The following is a 26,496-nucleotide window of genomic DNA, read 5'->3' as shown; positions in this document are numbered from 1 at the left end:
TAAAACTTAAAAATTCAGGGCGAACTGTGAGAAAGGAGCCAGAAACAGGAGAATGTGGTGAAACATTACAGCTAGACCTTAGTAGTAAAGAAACACAATAAGTAGTTAAAAGCAACAAAAAGAGAGAATGGGGCTGTTACTGAAGTAATTCAATGGTTATTTACTCAAAGCCCAGAAGAATCTGCAGAGGGAAGATCCCCGAGTGGAGGAGAGACACATGGCAAGGAAGGATGAGCCCTCATTGACTTTGCCCTGGGGTGCAGCAACATTTGGCTCTGGCGTAGGAACATCCTGAGGATGAAGCTCCCACCAGGAGACTAAGAGAGCATCTCCACTGAGGATCAGGGCTCAGCTAGCATCTTAAGAACTGCCAGCAGAAGACAGAGGAAGAGCAGTCATGGCAGCAGGGCTGACACCACATGACAGAAAATAAGTAAAGCTTTATGATCCTGTTGGGACTAAACAGAAGAGGGAGATGATTTGTCTTTTAGAAAGGTATGGCATCTGCCCATAAAGCTGAGTCCACACTCAGCTCAGAACTCAGGTTCCAGGAACCCAGAGAACAGAAAGGCAAGGGAAAATAGGGCAACTGAAGTGCACAGGATGAGTAAATTAATCTATTTGCTTGTTTTAGCCAGAAGAGTCTCAGTTCAATGATTGTGACTCTAGACAACAGCATTCGCACAGAGCAGAAGCCAAAATACCTCACGTTATTGTGTGATTTTGGGCTGACAATGCAAAGTTTGCTATCTATTTTGGGGGACATATTTTTTTTTTTGCCACCTCCAAAGGTGGTTGGGATGACACTGGGATAAACTCTGCCTGGGAGACATGAGTGCTGGGGTTCATTGTTCAAGTCTGAGGAGGCTGGCTGAAGTATGCCCGTGAGAGAGGCCAGGTCATGCCTATGAGATTACAGCTTTAGGGAGCTCCGGTGCCACAGTGGTGGGGAGTCCACCCGAGCCCATCTCCCCACTGAATATAACCAACCCTCTGTATGAAGCACAAAACACAATAAACTTACTACTCTAAAATGCAAATGACGATAGTCAGATTATGACAGTAACTTGATGTGACAGTGACAGGTGATTCCCCCCAAGGGGGGAGATTCCTATTTTACTTTTTCCTCTCACCTTGGGCTTTGCCTAAACGTCATGAGGTCCCATCTCAAAGTTGCAGAAGGGAGCAGTGGCCACAGCAGCTCAGTCTCCACAAAGGTTCTGGGCTCACCCCTGAGCTGTGCACCAATGTAATGAATCCAGAGCAGTACAAGGAAGGCTTTGAGAAATGAACTCAGTGTGAACCATTGTGCATGTCTCTGACTAACCCAAGTGCCACACGCAGGGGATACACCCAAGGCAGACGCTGGAGTTGACCTTTCCTAACCTAACCTTTCCTGGTGACTGACAGGGTCACCCCAGGTGGGCTGCTACAAGTGTGAGTAGATGCCAGAGGGAAAGACCAGGAAAATCAGCTGAGAATACTTTTGGAATTTGCCAGTGCAGCTTACAAAGCAGCCAATGTTTCTGGGGCAGAGAAGTGGGGGTAACAACACTTCCAGTCAGTAAAATGCAACATTTAAAACATACAGGACACACAACAAACTCATGCAACATACACAGAACAAGATAAAGGTGACCAATTCTCAAGAAAAAACAACAGACACTAACCCCAAGATGTCTCTGAAGCTAGAGTACAAAACAATAAAGCATCAGTCTAACTGAGCCCAGCGAGCTAAAGATAAATGTACTTGGAACTGTTGGAAAAATCAAATCCTCAGCAGACCAACAGCAACCATGGAAAGGAATTAATTGGCAATTTCACAACAGAAAGAAATCAATAGTTGAAAGAAAAAAGGTCACTCGGGGGACTAAATACCAAAATGATAATGGAAAGAGTTGGGGATCTTGGAGATAGACCAATAAAAACTACTGAATTTGAAAGAGAAAAAAGTACCAGAAAAATATAACCAGAGCCTCAGGGACTGTGAGGCAATATTGAAGGATCTAATATATTTGCTATTGGCATCTCAGTGGGCACTGAGTGGATGTGAGAAATCAAGGATGAGGGCTCACTTTTTGAGCTTAGTAGCTGTAAGGATGGAAATCCCCTTGTGTTCTATTTCCAGTTAATGAGCCCTGGATGGAATTCCTGCACTTACTACAGCTCAATAACAGCTTTATTTCCCTTTGGTATTTGCTAGGATTTGGATCTTAAATGTCTCCCACAAGGTCCATATGTTAAAGGTCTGGTCTCCTAGGTAGCTTTTAGGAAATGGTAGAATCTTTGAGAACTGGGGCATGAGGGGAGGTCCTTAGGTCACTGGAGGTGTGCACTCCTCAGGGGAATTGTGGGATCCCTTTCTCCTTCTCTTTGGTTTCCTGATGATGAAGTGATCAGTTTTATTCCACTTCATGCTCTTGCCATGATGTGCTGACTTACCACAGGCTCAAAGTGATGGGGTCAATTGAGATTCTCTGTTGTTTCCTATATACCTTATACACATAGTCTGAGGATAATTTTTCATATTTTCACTGTGCCTGTGCTTTGGCTGCAACCTACCACATGAGGCCAGGTGTGAGATTTCTTGTGGAATCACATTGGTGCTCAAAACCGTGAGCCAAAATGAACTTTTCTCTTTATAATTATCTAAAGTGTTTTCTTCTTGTGTTGAAAAGCTGATGGGCACAGCATCCTTCCTCTTGTTTATACCCTAAGGGGACTGTAGGGAGGGGGTATGTTCATTCATCTGTACCCTGGGACAAAAGGCAAGGAGGGGGACTGGGGTTGTGGCTTAGTGGTAAAGCGCTTGCCTAGCACGCACGAGGCACTGGGTTCAATCCTCAGCACCACATATAAATTAATAAAATAAAGGTATGTGTTTATCTACGAAACTATTTAAAAAAACTAAAAAACGCAATGAGCATGTCCAACATGCATGAGGCAGTTTCCCCATAACCTGCTTTTCCTTTGGAAGGGTCTAAGGATTGGCTATTTCTTTTCCATAGCCATCAACCATCTTTATCTGTTTCAGACAATGACTTCCTTTTATTCTTACCTGGGTTACTACTCAGACTCACAGTTTAGCCTCATCCATCTACCCTTTCTCACCCTCTTTATTGTTAGCACTTACAGAAAAAAAAAAAAAAGAAAGAAAGAAAGAAAAAAGAAAGAAAATTCCTACTTTTAGTCAGATCTCCTATGGAAAGCACAAAGCTCACAGTTATAACTGTGATGGTCATTGCCTCCCCCCCACCCCCGCAGTGCTGGGGATAGAACTCAGGGACACTTTATCACTCAGCTATATCCCTAACTTTTTTTATTTTGAGACAAGAATCTTGTTAAGCTGCCCACCTGACCTTAAACTTGTGATCCTCCTGCCTCAGTCTCCTAGTAGCTGGGAATACAGGCCTGCACCACATGCCTAGCTGTGGGGATCACCTTGATGTTAGAGTAATGAGGAGTCACGCTATCGCGTTATCTCTGCCTGTTTATCACAACGAGTCTCTCCTGGGCTGAGAAGTGGCAATGGGAACAGAAGAGATGCTGTGGGGATCAGTACCAGGAGGGAGGGGCACAATGGGAACAAAAAGATGGGAGGCAGGCAGGAGGTCACTGAGGGACCACAGGATTTATCTGTGACCACTGGCTTGACGTGAGTCTTGGAATGTTCCTCCTTCTTGTTAGTGTGACCCTACCAGAACTAGAAGCCGGGCACTGTGAGCTCTAAAGTAGCATCAGTTCTTACAGAGGTGTGGTGTGGGGAGGTTCTGTGTACACAGATGAGGAGATGTGGATATGGTTAATTAAGAAAACTTGGAATGTCCTTGGAGTTAATGCCTGATGGTGAGAACGATCACTTCCAGTGCCATAAGATGTGAGCAACTGCATCATTTCCCAAGAGTCACCCACCATTTGTTTGAATTAATGTGTTATAACCTTTCAAAGGTCTTCACCTTACTGAGATGGGGCAATTCCTTGGCTTTCCATTTTTTCTCTTCCCTGTAACTGTCATTTTGAGTTTATAAAAAGCCAATTAACAAGAGACACCATGCTCCTTTATTCTAAAAACTTTTCCAAAATTATTGGCTTGGATCCTGGAAACTGACATGCCTCTCACCTCATTTTTAAAGAAACACAATGAGGGTGGGGTGGAGCAGCACAAGGCTGGGTGGGATGTCTGTGAAGCTAGACAAGAGAGATGCGAGAATGTTAATGGGAGCAGAAAGACCGAACTTAGTACCTCAAGACATTTTTATTAAATGACTGCCCTGCTTGAAACAGTCTAAAACTCTGCCATAGTAATTCACTTTGCTGAAGATCTAAAAGCTATAAGAACCTTCGACCATGGTGACTGCTCAAAATGAATAGAAAAGAACTTGCATTATGTTCAAAAATATTCATTTCTATTATTTAGTTGCTATGATACATCTAATACTGCAGCGGTGTCTGCTAACCCCTCTCCAACACAGTTTTCCCCAGTGTGCCTGGACTAATCCTCACAGAAGCCTTAAACGTCTCTGAAAGGCATATAAGAAGGAAAGACTAAAAAGATTTCATTTTAGAGACTAAGCAAAGAAGGTTCAAGATGAAGTGATTTTTAGCTTGTAAATGTCAACTATAGTACACTTCAAAGTGGAATATTTATTCTTTTGCACATTTTCTCAGAATTACACAAAAGAACACTTACCAACCAAGACAACAAGTCTGTATTTCTCATTAGTTTGTCGCCGATACGGTGTCACTTCTTCATATGTGGGTACGTCTGCTGTATCATATTGATCGCTCTTCTTGCATTCATACATGGATTTATTTGTTTTCTTATCTTTTCGGCTAAGACGGAAACTTCTTCTAAAACCAGCTGCAAATAAAAAATATGCATATCTGTATACACACACACATACACACACAAAGTGTAGTAATAACCAAAAAAGAAAACCTCAAACAAAACAAAATGAAACACTCAAAGTTGAGTTAGAAATGTAGCTCAGGGGTAGAGCACATGCTCAGTATATTCGAGGCCCTGGGTTTGATCCCTAGTGCCACAAAGACCCAAAACAAGACAAAAAATATTCTTTCAAGTTGAGTTGAATTTTAATCACAATATTGTTAGAAGTGCATTTAGTAATGGAAAAACCAGATATTAAGCAATTTCATCAAAACAGAAATTTATAAGAGGATTATCTAACATTTATTTATGTAGCAATAATAATATAAATTTTATTTGGTTCTAAATCATGAAGAGCCCTTTTTAGAAATCATTAAGTAGAATAACTGTAAAATGAAGCAAAATAAGTCAGAAAACACAAAGATTATTTATCATGGACTTACTGGTGAAGACATTTGATAAGAGAAAGTTAAAAATGCTATACAAGTTTATAAAACAAATGACAAACTCTTTCATGCATAATGGTAATAAAATTATATTTTCAGTAAAAACCTAACAACATACCTGTGGCCCAGACAGCATCTATCATTAAACAAAAAACAAAACTGAATTAGGGAAAGCATAGTGTTGAATCTGCCTATGCCCTGAATTGGGAAGACAGAATCAGGCTCAGTCAAGAACAGGTCAGTCCTAAGCAACTTTAATGTGATTCTAAGGGAGTAGAATAAATGACTGAGCTTCCAGTAGAAATTCTATGCATCTACGATGTGAAGTACACAAAATAAGTTTCAGGGTCTCAACACTGTACTGTTATCAACAGGTCATATGATGTTTTACTAAAATAATTTTTAAACACTTAAATAAATATCATGTGTACTTTAGCCTTCCCCAGCTTACTGATATCATTTCACATGTGGACTTAAATATTTCAGCTAAAGTTCTTTTTCTCAGTTAATGCCAATTTCATTGTGCCTACTTTTTATGCTGTTGCATGAGCTTGATTTTATTTCCTTTCTAGATATGTGATAATCATCACACATACCATTCAATAATGCACTAACATGTGCAAATGAACTCTAACCAACTTGATAGTCTCTCAAAATCCAGACTTGAATAGGAGAGAAAACATTTTGCTTATTGAAACATATTAATTCCATATCAGCTCCATAGTATGAAATCTAAGCACATGTATGTGTACAAAAATATATTTTCTTTAAAAAGAATATTGATCAAACTGGAAGAAGACTTTTTTTTAAATACAAAAATTTTTAAACAAAATGCAAAAATGAAATAATTGAACTATACGAATTTTAGGGAATATAAGGGAAGTGAATAATTATTACCACTGGGTTTACAAATCTAATAAGATTCAAAATAAAGAATATTAAAACATGTAGTTGTACACCTTTCCTTATGGATTCAGAGTTTAACAAAAATTTGTCAGAAAATTCAGAACAGACTGATAAAAGTATATCAGAAAATGTATTTCTGTGGCCCTCTGATCCTTGGATTACTTCAGGGAAATGATTATGAGGGATTTGAAACAAGGAAGAAGTCTCTCTAAAGCTCCCATACAGAGGTAAAGAGGAGAAGCACACCCCATCATTCATGAAACCCAGAGACAAGATATGAGGAAGCAAGAGGGAAAATGCACTACCTTGGTCATGGGATAGGTGACCCCCAAAATCCCACCTGCCGAGAAAATGGAATCCTCTGTGTGAAGGGCCAGAGGAAACGCTGTTAGATTACACGCTGTTTTTCTTGTTTCCTAGGATACTGGGATGGATTTCTGAGAATCCAGAAAAAGGATCCCTTCTATGGGTAGTTTTTGTAACAGCAGAGGAGGAGGTGAGGCACTTACAATGACTCCCATGTATTAGTCCAGTGGCTCTTGGACAAGGGTCTCTTCCTAATTTGCAGCCTCTAGTTATTCCATCCCACAGGCTACCCCTAACTCTGTCACTTGTGACTGCTAACTCAGACTGGAATCCAGTATAACAGGTCTTACAATTCAGTACAAAAATTACACTATTCTAGCTAGAAAAGGTCAAATGTGGGTATTTCACGGTGTTCTAATTTCAGGTTCCCATGGTTCCTGCCTCCTGAGAAGCAATTATAGGATAAGCAGGTAAGACTATGAATTCCTTCACAACTGTTCTTTGTATAGAGGGAGGGTTTTCCTTAAGTCACTACTAACTTTTGGCACAGGAATAAACATAACTAAAACATAAATGCTACATCCAAAGCAAATAAAAGCCAAAAGAAAATCCTGAACATTTTCTGATCAGTGACTCACAGCTAAATCCCAAATTTCAGGGCAAGTATTTATCAGATTACAATTCACTTAAGTTTTTAACTTTCGTCATAAACTGTAGGACGAAAGAGTGGGGAAAAAGAGATGATGATCAGATTTCTAAGTGAGACCACAATCCACAGGATGGTTTGGTGATGCTAGTAGTGAGCAGTGTAGGGCTTTGGAAAGAACAGATGTTTGATGAACTTTTCCAGAACTGAAGTTATTAGAAAAGGCAGTAACCAAAACTACTGTTGTTCCTGTTTGTTATTCAACAAAGCAAGCATGACACATTTGATGTTTTCACAAGAGTTAAAATTCACAGAAGCAGACCAAAGGACAACACACTTCAGAAACAAACAACATAGAGCTGGAAGGAACTCTGGAGGTCATCCAGGCCTGCTTCCTGCTAGGCACAGATGTCTCTGGTCACTGTCATTCATATACTCCTATCCCCCGGCTTTTCAGTAGGAACCGTCAATCAAGTGGAATACATAAAGGTTATGAGGATTCAGTGCCTCAACCAATACACTCGTTTTATAAAACAGGACAAGGGTGGTCAGGTGGCTACAGGAATCTGTGAGTGCAGGAAAGTCACTGAGTGTTAGAACAAAGGCTGGAGGTGGGCAGCCTGTACCTACAGTAGTCTCTGACTCCAACGAATCAGCTGCTGTGTATATTTGAGAGCTTCAGAAAAGTTCTCTAGGACTCATTTTCTCTACTTTAAAATGCAGATAATGGCAATTATCTACTTCTCAGGTGGTTACAGATTAAATCATTCAGGTAGAGCATCTGGGTTAGTCCCCAGCCTATGGTAAATACTTTTACATGTTAGCTACAGACTGATGCTTGATTATGTCTCAAACTACTTGAAAATACCTTGAAGGCAGGAACATGTAGTCCCTGTATTCACATAGCATAGACTCTAGAGAATAGGAAGAATACATTCAGAGGCTCATTAATTATTCTTAAATTGGTTAATGTAATAGAGAAGATAAATATTAAAATGAGGGTGTGAATAAATGGTACAGTGCATGCTTAGCATGCACAAGGCCCTGGGTTTAATTCCCAGCAAATTAATTATAAATTAAAAATACCAAAAGTACTTTAAACAATAGTAAGGCATTTAAAACTATGCTTTCATTTTTTTTTAAAGATTCTCTTTCTAGGAATGCATGTTATTTTTGTTAACATACTTAAATTTAAATAGAATCCTTCCTTTCTGTATCATATCTTTGGTTTACTTCACTGCTCCACTTACACGTTTTATAATTACACACCCACATCATTCATTCACACACACACACACACTCATGGGCACATACACACACACATACACACACGCAGAGTAAGAAAATAAGAAAGAAAAATTCCCAGCCCAGAATGACTGACCAATAACAAGGTCAGAACAAAGGATTTAATAAAAGGTATGAAATCTGGTGTCCTCATTTGGGATTATTTTACAGAAATAAAAACAGCAATTTTTCCTAAAATCTGTCCTCCTGGATAGTCAGAGGTGACAGTACTTAGCATGCCCTTCCTGACAGTTCAGTCTCTAATTTTCAACCTTCAGTAAAATAATGAGTGATGTGTCAGTGCACCTTGCCTAAAGGAAAGTCCACGCCTAAAGGAAACTAAACTGTATATGTCAGAAAGGGACATTAATAATTTCTTACCTTCACATCATACTTGTTTCTTACTAAAAGGGAGTCCCAAAACTGTGAACTTAAACTGAAAGTGAGCAGAGAAGCCTTTTAGACATGTGAATAAATAATCTAGAATCCACTTAATTTCAGTCCATTCTCAGTGCAAAAGTCTTAGCAAGAGCTGAGTTTAAAAGAGAAAAACAGGGAAAAGGAGCACTGACATGGAATTCAGAGAAAGGGAACCAGTTTTACACAAAATATGTTTTCCTTATATTTCACATTTTTGTAATTTATAATTGGCTCAATACTTTTATGGACAGGTTTTTTTCCAGGGAGCTTACCCCACAGCTGCTACAGGATTTGTGTTTTTGAAAGAATAGCACATTCACTTCGTTACAATAGGAAAGTGACTTTGGAATGAGACTGCAGGTTGGCCCCTGACCACAAGGAGATCCTACTTAGCTAGTGTTTTCCAGTAGATATGATTTTTGATAACTAATTAATTTATCATTTAATTATACAGCTTTGCTTAAAGTTGAAAAAAAAAAAAAAACCATAAAGGAGTCCATTAAAGCATCTTGCTATCTGAAACAGACTCCAACAATAACTGTGTACATAGCTGTACGTGTCACTGATTTCATTAGCACGAATCGCTGGAAGCTGGGTAGATCCTGTCCAGATGCATCTCCACTGCCATTTCTACCAGCATTCTGTAGTTACCCACTTCACCGTTCTTTCCTAAAAGAATTTCTAATCACTTCTTTAAATCTGACAAGTAAAAAAATACACATCATTGCTATTTTAACTGGTAGCAGGGTTGAATATTTTCATATTTCTTGCTCACTCACATTTCTTATTTCTTCTGTAAACTATTTGTTAATACATTTTGATTATGCTTTGATTATGATGTTCATAAATACATACGCGGAAATTTTAACAAGGACATAAGCTCTTTGTCCTAATATTTTCCATTTTCTTTTTAACTTTTAACTAATCCCACAGAAATTTAAAATAGCTGTATGTTCTTTCCTTCTGATTTCTTCCATTGTTTTAATGATTTTCCTACTCTTAGGTCTGAAAAATATTCTCCTAAAACTTCTTAAGTTTTAAAAAATGGCTTGCATGACTTTACACTTAATTTTTTTAATCCCATCTGGAATTACTCAAATGTAATCATGAGATCAAGCCTCTAAAGTATGATTTTAACTTTATATTTTTCTAAATAATTAATCAATGGAATCAAGAAATACTGAATAATCTTTTTACTAATTTACGTTGATATACATCTTGTACTGAACAGATTACTTATGATGTCATGACAGAAAGGGTAATTCTTGGTCTAAGTGGAGCTCATTCTCTATCAGTACAACAATGTTAGTGTGGTAGTCACTAATATTTATTGAGAACTTGCTAGATGATAAGCTCTGCTTGAAGAACATTATGTGGATTAATTTATCTAGTTCTATGTGGATTTATTTAGTTCTCACAGCAACCCTATGAAGTAGATATAATAATCCGCGTGTCTAAGTAGACCTTTTAGTATAAAAAAAAATGCTTGCCAAGGCTTTGCTTTAAGTAGTAAATGATGAAGTAAAGAAAAATGTTTGAAATGCCACTTTACATACACAGATGTCTAACAAAAAAATGATAAGCCTTCTGTGATTTTATAAAATAATTTATGGGGAAATTTTATCAAAGAGACATAGAAGTGTAATTTAGGAATTAAAATATATAACCTTTTTTTTTTTCCCCCTGGGGGAAAAGGCAGCTTCTAAATACAGTTAAGTACTTCTTATATTCCTCTATATTCAGATGGTGTCTAAATTACAAAGAATATGTAAGACTGTGTCCCACCTCATGAAGCTCCCCAATCTACTAGGGGACACAATTATCCTCCAATACTTGTAGTTTAAGGAGTTTTCACAACATAGGACCATAACTATAAGATTTTTTTTTTGCAAGTATTCTAATGTCTGATTTGACTTTCACATTTTTCTCAAATAAAAAAGTAACTGGGCAGTGTGACTTGGTTATTTTCAAAACTGATTCATTACACTGAATTTGTGTAACACACCCATAAAAGGAGTATTAATCTTAATTCTTAACACTCATAATTCTTACATATTAATCTTAAGAATCAGTTGTTAATAAGCTTCAATATTGTAGATAAAATTACACCTACTTTATAATTTTAAATGTTAGCAGTAATAGTTTAAAAAAACTTGAAGAAGCCAAAATATGCAGAAGTATTGAAATGCTTAATTAAAACATGAAATACTTTAAAGAACTAGGGTTAAAGTCATTAAAAATTATAGTAAGAAAACTATACAACACCATAGAAATGTATTAAGTATAATAAAAATGGAAAAAACTGGACAGAATACAATAATCATACTTGTTTTCTGTGTTTTACTTTTTTATAAATATGAAAATTGTTATGAATAAAGAAATATAGAAAAAATAAATTGAAAGAAAACAATGGTTGTGTCAGGTTGGGAAGGCCATGGCAATTATTTTATTTTCAATTTTGTATGATTTTATAATTGGAAAAGAAAACACAAAAACCAAGAGTTCATATGTGAAAAATCAAACAAATGAAAAGCAGTATTGGCAGATGTATTTGCGTGGTTATAACATATGATACAAATACTTTTGATTACGTCAGTTTTTATATTCATCATCAATGTTAAAAAAAAATCATCAAAGAAACATGAACAGCACCAACATCTTATTAACCAGTCACACACATGCTAATTTTGTATGAAAAGGAGCAGAGGGCTTTTGAACAAATTTAAAAATTCAACTCTGGAATATTATAGATTCGAAGTTGCTCAGCTCATCTCAGACTAAAAATAAAAACAAACTCAAAAGTACCTGATAGAACCATAGAAACTAATACCAATTTGCAGTCTCCAAGGGAAAAATTACATATTCTTACAAAAAAAGTTTTCCTGATACCACAGACCATTTTTTTTTTTTAACAAGGGGCACATCAAAGGACCACCTTAAAAAATAGAGAAGTTGTATGAGAATTTAATTTTCTGATAGCCATCTCATAAAGAAATGAGTTCTTATTTACAATTTAAAAATCACAAGAAAATACAGTATGTACACATAAAACTCCATATAAAAATAATAATTCTGAACAGAGGAAAAAAATGGGCTTAAAATTTTAGTATGTTTTTTAGGTTGAAAATTCAAATTCTCCAAGCAGGAACAACTTCTTTCTGTCAGGAAAAAAAGTATATATTTTCAAGTAGTATTTCAGATATGTTAGATTATGCATATTGTTTTAATTCAAGAAAATCTGTACAACGTTTAAAAGAATGTCTCTGAATGGTTTTTGTAAAATAATTTAATATTTAAAATATTAAGGCAGTACATTCTGACATAGCTGTGCTTATGTACCCAACAATCTTTACTAAATGACTTGATGATGTAGTAAATGGGAGTTTTTAGTAGATTTATAAAACCAGCATTGTAACTTATTGAGGATCAATAGTGTTTAAATACAGGAGAATGAGGACAAACAGAAAAAGGATTAGAAAAAAATGCACAAGTAGAGCATGGGTAAATATTAATCTTTAAAAAAAATAACAGCAAATGAAAATTTTTGTTTTTATTTAACTTTATACTGAAACTTTGGGTAAATAGAACCAACAGTCTGAACATCAATCAGTTGCAAAACTGTTCCTGTTTTAGAGGAATGCATGACGTGCTCTAGCAAAGATAGGAGCGGAGAAAAATTCACTTTTCAGGAAACCATTTGCAAGAGAGAACATCAGAAAACAGATACTTGATTTGCAATGCTTGTGAACTGATTAGAACAAGTTTTCTATAATGAATTAACCAGAAGAAAATATTGTGTAATTCCTACCAATGTTAAAAAACCTAGTGACTCTTCATATGGACTATTTTGTTCTGTAGTAATAAAAAGAAGAGGGAATCTTTAAAGTCAACTATTCAACTACATGAAGCAGTTACACTTTGTAAGCAAAACCATGTGCATAGACCAAAAATACACAACTTCCACACCATGCATCGAAGCTAAGTAAAATTTACAAAATGTTATAGGGGAACATGGATTTAATCCTAATAATTCATATACACATATGCAGTATATAAACACATTTACAACTAATCAATCTATGAATGACAATTGTTTTATATATAGGCAGCTCTTGACTTGCAGAGATTAAACTTTAAAAAGTATCATTTTCAAAAAATATAACTTTCTGCAATTCACATAGTATATTTCCTTATTTACCTTCATATTTCAAAATTGTATGCAGACTAAATATTACTTACATTGTTCAGTCACTGAGCTTTTTCCTTCCTTCCAATAAACAAACCTTGACCTCTAAGAGATGAGCTATATTACATATCAATAAGAATCTCACTACAGAGAAGTACTTCCACATTAGTGAAACTTAATGCTTTTAAACTACAACTCCTATGAAAATCGACATTTGAATCTTGGACTACTGTAATATCACTTCTTTTAAAATGTCAACTTAGATCATGTTGATGTGAAATTTATTTTTCAAAAATGTCACTGGTCATCAGGTCAAGGGCTATTTATATATGCTGTTTTGTGCTTGATTTTATAATATTTAGATAAAATAAAAATAATCAGATGTCTAAATCAATGAGCTTGATTTAGATCCACTTCAGTCAATGGCTCTAACAAATAGATTCTAGACAGTTCCATTTTTGGTTCAAGGACATTCTGTCTGTAAGGTAGGTCATGTCTATTTTTTCTTCTTCTTTGGTAAATACAAGGCACAGAAGTGAATAAGCCAAGGGTAAGGTCCTAAAATAAGCCAGAGTCTCAGAAATTCTTTGAAGTAATCCTTGCTAAAGGTCTCATGAGAAGGCTGAATTTCTAGAAACTCCCTTGGTTATTTTCCAGAGCTACCCTAGAACCAGATAAAAGCGCCATGTGCCAAGGATTGATACACATGTTCTTTAAAACTAGTGTTATTACCATGTATTTGGAAAGTGGTATTATCTGTTGGGACTTGATGTTTCTATCCCAGAATACTAGGCTCCTTTATATGCTACATGGTGAATGACTAAAATATTACAAGTTCATTCCACCTTATTGAATTACACCATTTAAATTATGAGAAAAAACATCTGTTACATAAAACATATCACATCTCCAAAGAAAAATTTTTTCTTCAGTGCAACAATTATGATAGATATATTTTTTAAAATATTGTAGGATCAAGTGATGGTCAATTTTATATGTCATATTGGTTGGACCACAGTACCCAGATATTTATTTGGTCAACATTATTTTGGATGTTTCTGTTTCTTGATTGAGAGTAGCATTAAAAGATGGGATTGGGTATAGAAGAGTACTGTCCATAGTGTGGGTGGACCCACTCAGTTGATGGTCTTAATAGAACAAAGACCTCCCCGACTAGAAGCAATTCTACCAGAAGACCACCTTCAGATATGCTTTGTCAGGTTGAGGAAGTTCCCTTCCATTCTTAGTTTCTTTTTATTATGAAAGTGCTGGATTTTTGCAAATGCCTTTGAATTCAACCAAGTTACTATCAATGATTTCATTAAGGTCACCAACAACTTCCGCATGGTCAGTTCTCATCCTTATCTTGTTTGACCTCTCAGCTGTATCACTTCTTCCTCCTTGAAACTACCTTTTCTTAGGTCCCAGAAAATGACACTCCTGGTTTTCTTCCTATTTGAGGTTCTTTCCTTGTTTCTATCTATATTCACTCCCCTGGTGATTCCATTCAGCTTCAATTCTATCTGAATGTTTCCAACCCAATATTCTAATCAGAAAACCTAAATTTCCCTCACCTCAAGTCCATTCCTCCAGTCTTTCCCATCTCAGTAAATAGTAACTCCATTCTTAGCAGTTCGTAAGTCTCCACATACCATACACTCATCCTTGAGTCTCCAATATGTAAATTTTTTCCATTTTTTATTGATGCAATATAGTATATGTTTGTACATGCGCACAATATAACAATACAATTTGGCTGATATCATTCTGGAAGTGTCTAAAAATTTTGTTAGTTCTATCTTCCAAATTTGTCCAGAATCTGACACCATCTCACTACCTCCACTGATGATAACCTAGTTCAAGGGGACAATCATTTCTTGCTGGACTTACTATAGTAGCTTCCTGCTCTTGTCCTTGCTCTCTTCCAGCACATTCTCAACAGATCAGTCTGTGTGAGCCTTAAACACTCAAGTCAGGTCATGTTCTGATGCTTTGAACTCTTCAGTTATTTACTGTTTCTCACAGAGTAAAAGATAAAGTACCTGCCCCTCCTCACCATAACCATGTGTTGCCTCAAGCACCTCAATTCCCTCTTGTTCATGCTGCTCTGGTCACACTGATCTCCTTACGGACCCTCAGGTGCAGCAGGCATTCTGCCTCAGGGGTGTTGAGCATGGTTGTTGTGCTATTTGGCATGCTTATTTCCTGCAAGGTTCCATTCAGGTTTTTGCTCAAACATGACCTTTTCAGGGAGACCTTGTTCAACTATTAAAATTTGAAAGTTCCTTCGCCATTCCATTCCTGCCTTACTTTTCTTCTTAGGACTTATTACTATCCAATGGATTATATAATTTATTTAGTTATCCACCCCTACTCCCAATTAATGGATTATATAATTTATTTAGTTATACACCCCTGTTTATTTAGTATCCACCCCTATTCCAAATATGGAAGTGCTAGGAAAGAAGGATGTTTGCTTTGATCCCTGTTGAAACTCTGTGCCCAGAACAGTGTCTAAAACATAACAGGCACTCAATGAAATGCTTTAAAAAAAAAATACAGAAATAGCATTGTGAGAAACTTGTATTCTGTAAATAGCAGAAGAAACTGCCAACCAAAGCTAAAGAGACTTCTCTTGAGAGAGGACATGGAACTGGGGAAGAAGAAGGTAGGGGCTCCTGTCTTTAGTTCGCAGATTTGTGGTACTATTTGACTTATTTAAAAAAATTTTTTAGATGTTGATAGAACTTTATTTTATTCATTTATTTATATGCAGTGCTAAGGATCGAACCCAGGACCTCACACAAGCTAGGCAAGTGCTCTACCACTGAGCCACAACACTAGCCCCATCACCCCCTGCCCCATCATTTGACTTTTCAAACAACTTATTATATACAGCCATATGAAATTTCTGACATTCTATTGGCTTTCCACCAACAGAACAGCAATTTATATCTAATGCATACAGTATTTGGATAAGACTGAAGTACATGATTATGCCAAAATGAACCCTAACCTCTGTATAACTATAATGCACTAATAAAGACATTTAAAAATATATAAAATTTTAAATTATTCTAAATAATTTTGTTGTGGAGAATATAAATGAAAATTCAGAAGACAAAAAGGAAATAATTGCCAGACTTGGCTATGTTAAAGTAAAATATTTATATGCAAAATCTGGCAGAGAAAAAGGTAAAATAAAGCATGAGAAAATGTAAGCAACAGAGGAAGAGTTAATAGTCAAACTACAGAAAAGGCTCACTAAATTAACGTGAACTGATAAAAGAACTCAGCAAGAAAAAGAGGCAAAGACATGATCAGTAAAGGAAAAAGAAGAAAAACTACTAAACAGTCACATTGCGCTAAACCACAGCACACTTTAAGGTGTTTGTTAAATACATACTTCTACCATCAAAAAAAGTTTTGTCACTTATGTTAGCATGCTGCTTATGAGACTTCTTTTTAAAACATATAGAATCTGTAGGTATTTTAATAATTTTGCTCTTGGGGAAAAAAAAAACAGAAATCCACAACACAGTGGATCTGTTCAATCATTTATAACAAAGGACTATTAATAAGATGAAATAAAACAAAGAGATGATCACCAAACTTGTTTAATCTACAAAAGAACTAACTTCAAATCTGTGGTCACTTGAAGTGTTTCCTCAAATGAATAATCTTTTTTTTTCTCCAGAAACAACTGTTTGTATACACTATTGTATCACTATGGAATAACACATTCTCTTTTAAACAGAACTCTTTTATTGTATATTCCTATTCTCAGGTGTTTTCCTAGAGTCTCTTATCTCAGTGGTATCTAAAGAAACTTCTATGCGCATAACCCTTGTAGTCTCTTGCTGCATGTTATAGCAAGTATTTAGACCAGGAAGAAATTATATCAAAATGCATACTGGAGTTTGGGTCTATAACATCTCCTAAAGGACCACTGTTAAAGCTTTGTTCCCCAGAGTGGTGCTATTGGGAAGTGGTAGAAAATTTAAGAGATGGGGTTTAGTGGGAGAAAGTTAGGACATTTAGGTCACACCCTCAAAGAGGACTGTGGGATTCTGGTCTCTACTTTATTCTCTCTTGGTCATTAGGTGAATGGTTTTACCATGTGTGGCTGCCATGATGTGCTGCTACAGGCCCAAAAGTGACAGGGACAATTGTTTGTGGACTGAGAATCTCCAACACTGATGCTAAATAAACCTTATCTCCTATTAAATTTATTATCTCAGTTATTTGCTACTGTGAAGGAAGTTGACTAACACATGCACACACATTACACTCCACTGGCTGAATTTTTCCCTTTGCCAGAGAAGAGCAGTGAATGGCTGTACTCCATAATCAGGGCTTGCAAATTCAAAATCCTAAGTCAGATATGTAGAAAAATCTTCAGGTGCATATTACCAATGGTAATATATCTATACAACATTCAGTCCTTGAAAAATAAGTTGTCTTTCTGAAATCCTCTTGGGTTACTTTTATGTCTCCACAGTTGAAACTACAGATGCAAGTGCACATAAAATAGGAGAATGTTAACTAATATCCTGTCAAAATTGGCAAGATAATGAGGAGTGGAAGGGATTGTGTTGAACTAGAGAGCCTATGTCCCATTTAAGCAGTCAGTCATAACTCACCTCGAGCCAATTAATGATGTCGGGATGCAAAGGCCTAGTGTGGTCAAATCTTCTCTTTTGTCAAAGGAGCTCTAAATTTTTTTAATAAAATTGTTCATTTTGCAGGTCTAACCAAAAATATATGTTTGTCTATACACAGTCTGTGAATTGTCTGTGAGCCACCAGCTTGATATGAGTTATTATATGATTCATGATATTCTCATGATGGAGAATTGTCTCTTGGAGGTACAAAACTCTGCTTTTTCCAAGGAAATAATTTTTCTAGGTCATGGGATATTTTCATGCTTAATTTCACCAGCTAATGCTAAATTCTTTCATCTAGCAAACTCTTAATTCCACCCAATCTAGTCCTGGGCTTGTTCTAGCAATTATTTCCTATCTCAGATATTCAATCCTACCATAGGCTCCATCATCTCTGCCTACAAAGGTAACCATATATCTTTACTCACTAAAATATTCCTATCCTCAACTATAAAAGCTGCCTTGAACTCAATTGCTATCTTTCACTGTCAACTGTTACTCCTTTTACTCCTTGCAATTTGACTCCCATTGTTTCTCAGATGTTATCAGTGACTCCAAGTTAACAGATCTAATTGCATATCATTTTCTACATACTCTGTAAAGAAATCCATATTGTTGACCATCTCTTTACTTTTGAATTGAAACCTACAGATTTTAAAAAACTTCATTTTAAAAAAACTTCTAAATGCTAAAAGAGACTCAGAGTAAAAACCCATATTTTATTCTTTGGATACAATTTTATACAAAGAACAATGCTGATATCAATGCTTATAGTAGCATAATTCACAAGAGCCAGTTATGGAACCAGCCTAAGTGTTCTTCAAAAGATGAATGGATAAAGAAAATCTGATATCTGAATAAAATGGAGTTTTATTCAGCCTTAAATAAGAATGATATTAATGTCATTTACTGGCAAGTGGATGGATCTGGAGAACATCATGCTAAAGAATCAGAAAGTAGAGTCAAATGTTTTCTCTTATACATAGAGGATGGTGGTGGGGAAAACAAGGAATTTATTTTTTAAAGGAGGGGATCTCATGGAAACAGAAGGAAGACCAATAGAGTAGAGAAGGGGACTCAGAAGTTTAGAGGAGGGAAGGGCACAGGGAAATACTGGGGAATCTACCAAATTATATTATGTCCATTTACAGATATACCACAATTAATCCTGCTTTTATATGTAATTACAGTGTACTAAATAAAATAAATAATAATAACAGAAGGGGGATCAGTAGAATAGAGCAATTGGGTCAGAAAGAAGGGAGGGAAAAAAGGTACCAGGGAAAGTGATCAAATTATGTTGTGTATATATATATATATATAAGAATATGGCATAATGAATCCCACTATTATGTATTATTATACAGCAACAATAAAAAAGAAATATGTTGAATATAAAAATCAGGCAAAACTTCCATAAATGTGTAAATTACTTAGTTTGATGTTTAAGATATCACAATGTCAAGTAATCAAACTAAATTTTCAACCTTATTATCTACATATCACCCAAACTTAAATAGGCCCTGTGCTCTGCAACATTTACCTCTTCCTATGCTGCTTCCATTTTTATCCCCTGCTGCTAACTAGAATTCTATTTGACCTTTGGTGCCAGCTGTAATGTCATCTCTTGAGAATTAAGGCTCTGACTGCCTCAGTTGGGTGGATCCTCTTCCTCTGGAATCAGCATTTTATAGTCACGTGACACTTTGTGTCACAGGGATCCACTGGAAGTATATGTCCTCACTGTCTAATTTACTGAGCTTAAGACCTTAAAGCAGGGAGAATAGGTACCGCTGTCTGTATTTTTGAGATCAGCAGAAGCATGCAGTAATACCTGCTCTTATCACACCTTCCAGTATCCAAGCTCTCAGGGAGTCTTCCACACCAACTTTGACTTGCCTAGGAAACTGATTTTGGCCAAGGGGACATTAGAAGACATGATTCAGGCAGAGGTTTCAAAAGCACTCACAGACTGGAGACCGCTTTTTCTTGCTGCTCTCCAGACTCTGAGACTCCTGCGCAAGCAGAGTTTACTGCAGGGTGAAAGCACGTGAAACAAGCAAGTTCACCCAGCTGACTCCCCAAACCAACCAGGCCCCAACCAACCCACGAGACTGCAAAGAACCCCAAGTTGAACCACACCAGAAGAACAGCAGCTGATCATGGAATCATGGGAATAAATTCTTGGCGTTTGAGACTGTTAAAAGATTTGGCAGATGGAAGGGGAGGTGTTAACACACAGATGATCTAGCACACTGTATTTTTCTGAAACAAGTAAAAAAATTAATGATCATTTAATTCCCTCTTAAATTTTCTCTAAACTACAAAATGGAATATTTCATATTTCTGCACAGGGTTTCTGGTTTGTTTCACAAAACGAAAATCCAGAGGGAAGCATATTGTAAAAGATAACAGGTTGGGTATTTCAATACAAATGTGGATATGAATTCAGGATGCATCATTTACTATTTTCTAGTTCTTGGGTAAATACTGTAAACTTTATGGGCCTTATTTTCATTTTTGTAAAATAGATATAATACTACAAACTTCAGAGTACTGGAGACAATATATTTTAAAAACAGTGTACAATACCTAGATCATTTCTTTAATAACCAGGAGATAGTATCATCATGTGTAAAAATGTTAATATTAAGGTTGCTGAAGCAGTTCATCTCTAAAACTGTGTTTCTACACTACTACCTCTCAGTAATGAAAGTAGAGAACTTCTGAACATGCCTGAACATGACTAAAATGTGAGAGATTGGAAATGAAATGCAGATGATGATAATTTGATGCCCTAATGATTTCTAGATATCTTTGCCACTGTTCATAGTATTCCTTGAAATCTCCAAACAAAAAATTTCTCCTTCCAATACATATTACAAAGTTAATGTTAAGATTCAATTATATATGGGGTTCAGCCAATGGTTATTTATGGTCATTATGGGAATAGCAAATCATAACAAAATAAAACCAAGAAATTATTTTAGAAGAAAACGTTTTTTAGAAGTTTTAAATAAATCAGTTAATTAGATCATTTAAAAAGTACAGATATTGTTACTTGAATAGAATGGCAGCACCAATGGGATGCATTTTCAACCTCTTTCAAAATGTATATGATGCTTTTCCAAGCTAGGGTGTCTGGAAAGCTTCCTGAGTAGGAACTAAAGCACATTATGAACTCCTTTGTGTTCAGCCCACTGAGCCTGTTTAATACAAAGGTTCATGCTACCCCACTAATATCAGAGCGTGCTATTGCAAATATGCTCATTTAAGATAAATAATAATATGATTTTGAAGAAAGCAATGAAAAGAAATAAATCCTCTTCCATGACCAATTGCTCACCTATATATGTTCCACTGTTGTTACCAGCATATTCAGCATCCTCTGGATGGAGTGTAAAAGCATACAGAACAAAAGCCAAGAAATAAAGCAGAACAGTTAGAAGCCCAGCCACAGATGCAAAAAAATAAATTACTCAAAACAATCATGTAAAGCACAGCATAGAACAGCCCTCACAATGCCACTCTTAAACATAAAACATTTTGTTTTATATTTAAGTTTTCATGTTTTGAAATATCATGCAAATTTTTTTTCCAACCTTTTTCAGAGGTTCCTTGACGCAGGTCCAAGAAAATTATTATAAAAGACTTGTCTGAAATGTTTCTGCTTTTACAGTTAAGAAAACTACAGCATTTGATGCCCACAGAATATTTATTTTTGTAAATCAGGCTCTTGGACAATATGTAAAGTACAGCACTTATTTTGGCTCATTGGATTAGATAAAAAAGTTAAGATTAAAATACATTCTTTCTATTGACAGGTACTAATTCCATGTTGGAAAGAAATAAAGGAATAATATTTCCATTTTTATTTGTTTAAAATATATAAAAATATTTGAAAGTAAATAATGTGCTATGCAGTGAAGTACTTAAGTACTTAAGATTTCAGTCTGTAATAGTCAAATAAATACACCCCTAGATTAACACAGACTGGAGATATGGTTCAGAGGTAGAGTACTTGCCTAGCATATGTGAGGCCTGGGCTCAATCCAAAACTACAACTACTACTGGTACTACTACTAATGATAATAAAGTTGAGAAGATGGTCTCTATATCCCTAATCAAAATAAGTCTGTCAATATATTTAAATACACTGAACATACATCAGTGTGTATGAATACTTTCTTTATTCACCTTCAAGACTACTGACAGAGATACATACATAATGTGCTATTTGAGATTACATTCTGTATTTCTTCTACATGAAGCAAAAATAAATAAATAAATAAACAAACAAATGCAAAATACATTTCTTTCCAAAACAACGTACAACCATGACTTTTGGTACTGAAATGTCAAGATGGAAGTTTGGATGTACAAGAGAGTTCTCTTTCATAAACTGCTTGATATATTTGCTTTAATCCTATACTTAGGACCACTAAGTACTATTACTAGACTATTCAGGGAAACTTTCATACATGTACCTTTAATTTCCTCTGAGAAGCACAAAGAAAATGAGAAAGTATGGTTAAATGAGCAGAAAACACAATTAAAGTAGAAAGATGTAGCATCCAAGAAAAAAACAAACTACACCTACCACACTCAACTGCTTCCTCATCTTAGAAAAGCCAAGGGGGAAAAAAACACAAGTATTTAAATGTTTCAAAATTATTAGTTAACAATTAGACTTTGGACTGCAGTATAAACTTAGTCTACTTTCACACTTTAGTAAAAAACACAAAGCCTTCATGTAACAACCAAAAGGGGAAATAACTAGAAAAAAATCCCCAGCAATTTTTCAAAATGATAACTTGAATAAGGAAACTTGATTTATTTTCATAAATTGGTTTTTCTTTACAAGTCAATATTTAAGACATTTGAAGAAATTTCATGATAAAAAAGAAGAATTTTAGAAACAATAAATTTTGCCCTTGAAATGTCTAAATATCCTGACAATAATCCATTTACTATACACATCAAATGAGTCAGGTGGAACCCTTTATTTTCATTGTCTATATATCAGATAAAAAGTATTTTAAAAAAGAAAGTCTTGTAGTTCTTAGATTACTAATAGGATAGTTAAATCTGATGAGACTAAATTTTAGTAAAGGGTGAAAAAAGTTCTAGTAACATCCAAAAACCAAACCTAACCATGAGTTAAGGTCAAACATATTTTACAACATGACCACATAGAGCAAATAGGAGTGGTAAGAACACATCTCTGCTCACTTGCTCCCCAACTACAGAATGGCAGTCAGAGAAGATGTTTTGGGCAAAGTGTATATACCATTATATTTTTATTTTTCAAATACACATTAGTCTTCGCTGGTTCTACTTGACAAGTATTAGCAATATGATAAGCAAACCATTAGTACTCAGGCTCATTTTATGAGTTACCCATACTGTGAGTTTATTTATGCATATTTCCTTGTAGCTCCAAAATGTCACGTGCATCTAAAACAAATCATCAGAAAACAAAGAGCAAACTATGTGATATGGGTTAACCCTGCCAGACACATCTAGGCATGATGGAAATAATGAGTGGTTAATTACGACTGATCATCACAAAATCTCTTATACTCTGCTACAAAAGTGAATTGTTAAACAATGTCTACATTTTTGACAGGAATATTAGGATAAATTGAGTATTGCACCCTTGATTAAAGACTCAATGTCATGGTAATCAGATGATAAAAGCCATGCCAACAAAAATAAAAAATTAAAATGCCAATACCAATATACCATAAAAATAAACTCTATATTACATATATGTATATTTCATGTTCTAATAAAATGTCATGAATATGCTGCATAAATTTGCAAAAGAATATTTCCCATACTATTCTTGAGGAAGGGAATGATATATTTTAGCACACATATATCCAGTAGCAGTTCATGCTTAACAGACATCCAGTGAGAAAAGCAAAGGAACAGATTCTCTAAGAATTAGCAAGTTAGAAAAAGGAAGAAATATATATGAAGAGTTGATCACAGAAGAGAGCTAACCACACAGTTTTTACTGCGTTCAAGGAACTATTTTAAGGTATATTAAATGCATAGTTATTTATTTATCCAACAACTATATAGGGCCAGTACTATTACCCCCTTTTTATAGATGGGACAACACTTGTTAAGTGGCAAATGGAGGATATGGATCCAATCTGATTCCAGACTTGTGAGTGTCTAATTACAATGCCATATTATCATGCTAAAATAATTTTATGATTAATCAAGAGCTGGGCTAAAGAATAAAATGAGGAGGGAAGTAAGGACATGGTGTTTTTTTCCAAGTCTCCTGTCTATTCCCATTATCTCCTACAGCGTCAACATCCCAAGAGTGTTTCTCTTGACAAGAGCCTAGGGAGGGCTGGCTCCTGTTCCCAGTGTTATCAGGAGTCCACTATACACTAAATTCCAGCACTGAGGCACAGGAGAGGAAAGAGAACCACAGAAGGGGCCAAAAAGCACATTAAGAGATAAATTTAAGCCAGGCACTGTGGCACATGCCTGTAATCCCAGTGGCTTGGCAGGTTGAGGCAGGAGAATCACAAGTTCAGTGTTATTCTCCGCAACTTAGTGAGACCTAAGCAACTTAGAAGACACTGTTACAAAATAAAAAATAAAATGGGCTGGGGATGTGGTTCAGTGGTAAAGTGCCCCTGGGTTTAATCCCTGGTACCATAAAACAAACAAACAAAAAATGGGGGAGAAAGCTACATTTACTGTTTCAGTGAATGGATTAGAAAGGCTCTCATGGGGAGTATGGGATGAGCTCTGCAATTGGTCATTCCACTGGATATAACTCTGAGTAGGACACTTCCGACACTCTTGAGAAGTGGAACAATCTTAAGTCTACACTGCTGTGGTATTATTCACATGGGCAAGACACAAATCTGCTTTTTTATGTTCCCTTTACCCTCACCTACTACAATCTCCCCTAAAATTCTGCAATAATCCATGTCCACAGACCAGATTCTTGAACTATTAACCATCTCTTTCCTACCTGCATGGCACTGAGTCCCCAGGACAAAATCCAAGAGATGAAATGGTTTAGAACCCATCAAGCTAGAAGAATCTACTGAGAGTGTTTTGGAAGCAACACCATCAGATATACAAAGAGAAGACAGTTTACTGAGACTAGCAGGCAATAATAATACCTCATCCATATGATGATGGAAGAAGTAATAGGATGTGAAATTTACAACCTAGTTCATTTGCACCTATTTCTACACAAACCCTGAACTTTGAGTCTTTCAAATGTTATCAGTAAATATTAGAACAGTATAATTTGGATCTGGAATGTCTCCCAAAGGTCCATGTGTTAGAGGCATTAGGCACTATTTGTTACATTTGTCACATAGGTCCATTTGTCACAGTTTGGCACTATTGGCAAGTGGTGGAAGTTTTTAAGAGGTGGTGCCTAGTGGGAGATCTTCCAGTCACTGAAGGCATGCTCTTAAAGGACTGTGGGACCCAAGGAGCAGCTTTGTTCTACTGTATGCTCCCACCCCAATGTGCTGCCTAGTCACAGGCTCAAAAACAATGAAGCCCCATCATTCATGGACTGGGACCCCCACAACTGTGAGCCAAAGTAAACCTATTCTTCTATAAGTGGATTATCTCAGGTATTTGTTAAGATAACAGAAAGTTGACTAATCCATAGAGGGAAATACTTTCAAGAATTTTTAAAAACTCCATGTGTTTCTGTTTACTGAAAATCCCATTGACCTTAAGAAAACATTTGACAAAGTTTATACATACAAACCTAATTTTCACAACATAAGCAATCTATTTGTTTCTGAATTAACTTTATGTGTGAAAACACTGAATAAACATTATTGAGTATGCCAGAAGGAAAGAATGTACTCAACTTGAAGGGCTTTATTACAACAACCTGTTGAGTTCCTGTCATGTATTATTCTTACATGTGTGGTCTTCTAAGATACTGGGACCATGTAGAGGAAATTCATTATTTCAGTGTTTAAATTCTTTCCTTGGATATTCTGATCTGCCTTTCGCAGTGTGCTTGTCTTTGAAGGAAGGTTACACCCCGTTTGAATGGACATCCTAAGTCTGCAGTTAAATATTTTCTTTTTATCCACATTGATAATTGAAATTGATTGAAACAAATTCTAAAATTTTGGTTTTAAGTTCTAAGCTTTAAAATGTCAAAAATCATGTATTTTTGATTCTTTTATGACAAGAATTTTACAAGACTATTTTCTAAAAGATTACAAGTTAGTATTATTTAAACTATCGTATTAGAAATGTTCAGGTATTTATACTTTGAAAACTAAAAAAGGAAATTAAGTGCTGAAAATAAAAATCATACTTGAATATTCTACTCTAAAATACACTATATAACAAAGAGCTATTTCTCCACCCTTCCTGAAGATCATTTATACTGCATTTAAATACAAATTACATCCTACTGAAGTCAGTGTTAATGCAATTAGGAAGACAATTCTTAATTCACATACTTAGATTTCAATAGAAAAGGAACAAACAATATTTCAAATAAATTCATTTTTTTAGGTCAGGTGATATCATATGCCTTATAAATGCAACTGAACTACAAAAATAATTAAATTATTTTGACACAGAAATGTAAGCTGCCAAGTTTTCATTTTAAAAAAATACTCTTGTATGTGACTTGAGACATAAGATTCACCTATACTTATTTCCAGAACACTTAAGCTCCCTCTTTTATGTAATAATCCAAAGTTCATCATATCAAAGAAAATCTA

The 26,496-nt window shown here is 35.6% G+C and overlaps 1 protein-coding gene across 4 annotated transcripts in view; it reads right to left on the bottom strand.

The window, feature by feature from the left end:
* Mpp7 (MAGUK p55 scaffold protein 7) overlaps positions 1-26,496 on the bottom strand; it is a 222,879-nt gene that overhangs the window by 23,841 nt on the left and 172,542 nt on the right. For 2 of the 4 annotated variants that reach the window (XM_047520687.1, XM_047520688.1), the window contains exons 12-15: positions 22,347-22,367; positions 22,234-22,245; positions 21,093-21,134; positions 4,691-4,861 (exon numbers count right to left, since the gene is read on the bottom strand). In XM_047520687.1, coding sequence (XP_047376643.1) covers positions 4,691-4,861; positions 21,093-21,134; positions 22,234-22,245; positions 22,347-22,367 — 246 coding nt within the window. Of the gene's footprint in view, positions 1-4,690; positions 4,862-5,452; positions 5,471-21,092; positions 21,135-22,233; positions 22,246-22,346; positions 22,368-26,496 lie in introns of all 4 variants that reach the window. The other 2 variants (XM_047520689.1, XM_047520690.1) reach the window with 2 other exon arrangements.

The sequence above is a fragment of the Sciurus carolinensis genome, chromosome 12 (genome assembly GCF_902686445.1).
Source record: "Sciurus carolinensis chromosome 12, mSciCar1.2, whole genome shotgun sequence".
Classification (NCBI taxonomy): Eukaryota; Metazoa; Chordata; class Mammalia; order Rodentia; family Sciuridae; genus Sciurus; species Sciurus carolinensis.
This window is presented reverse-complemented; position numbering and strand designations above follow the sequence as displayed.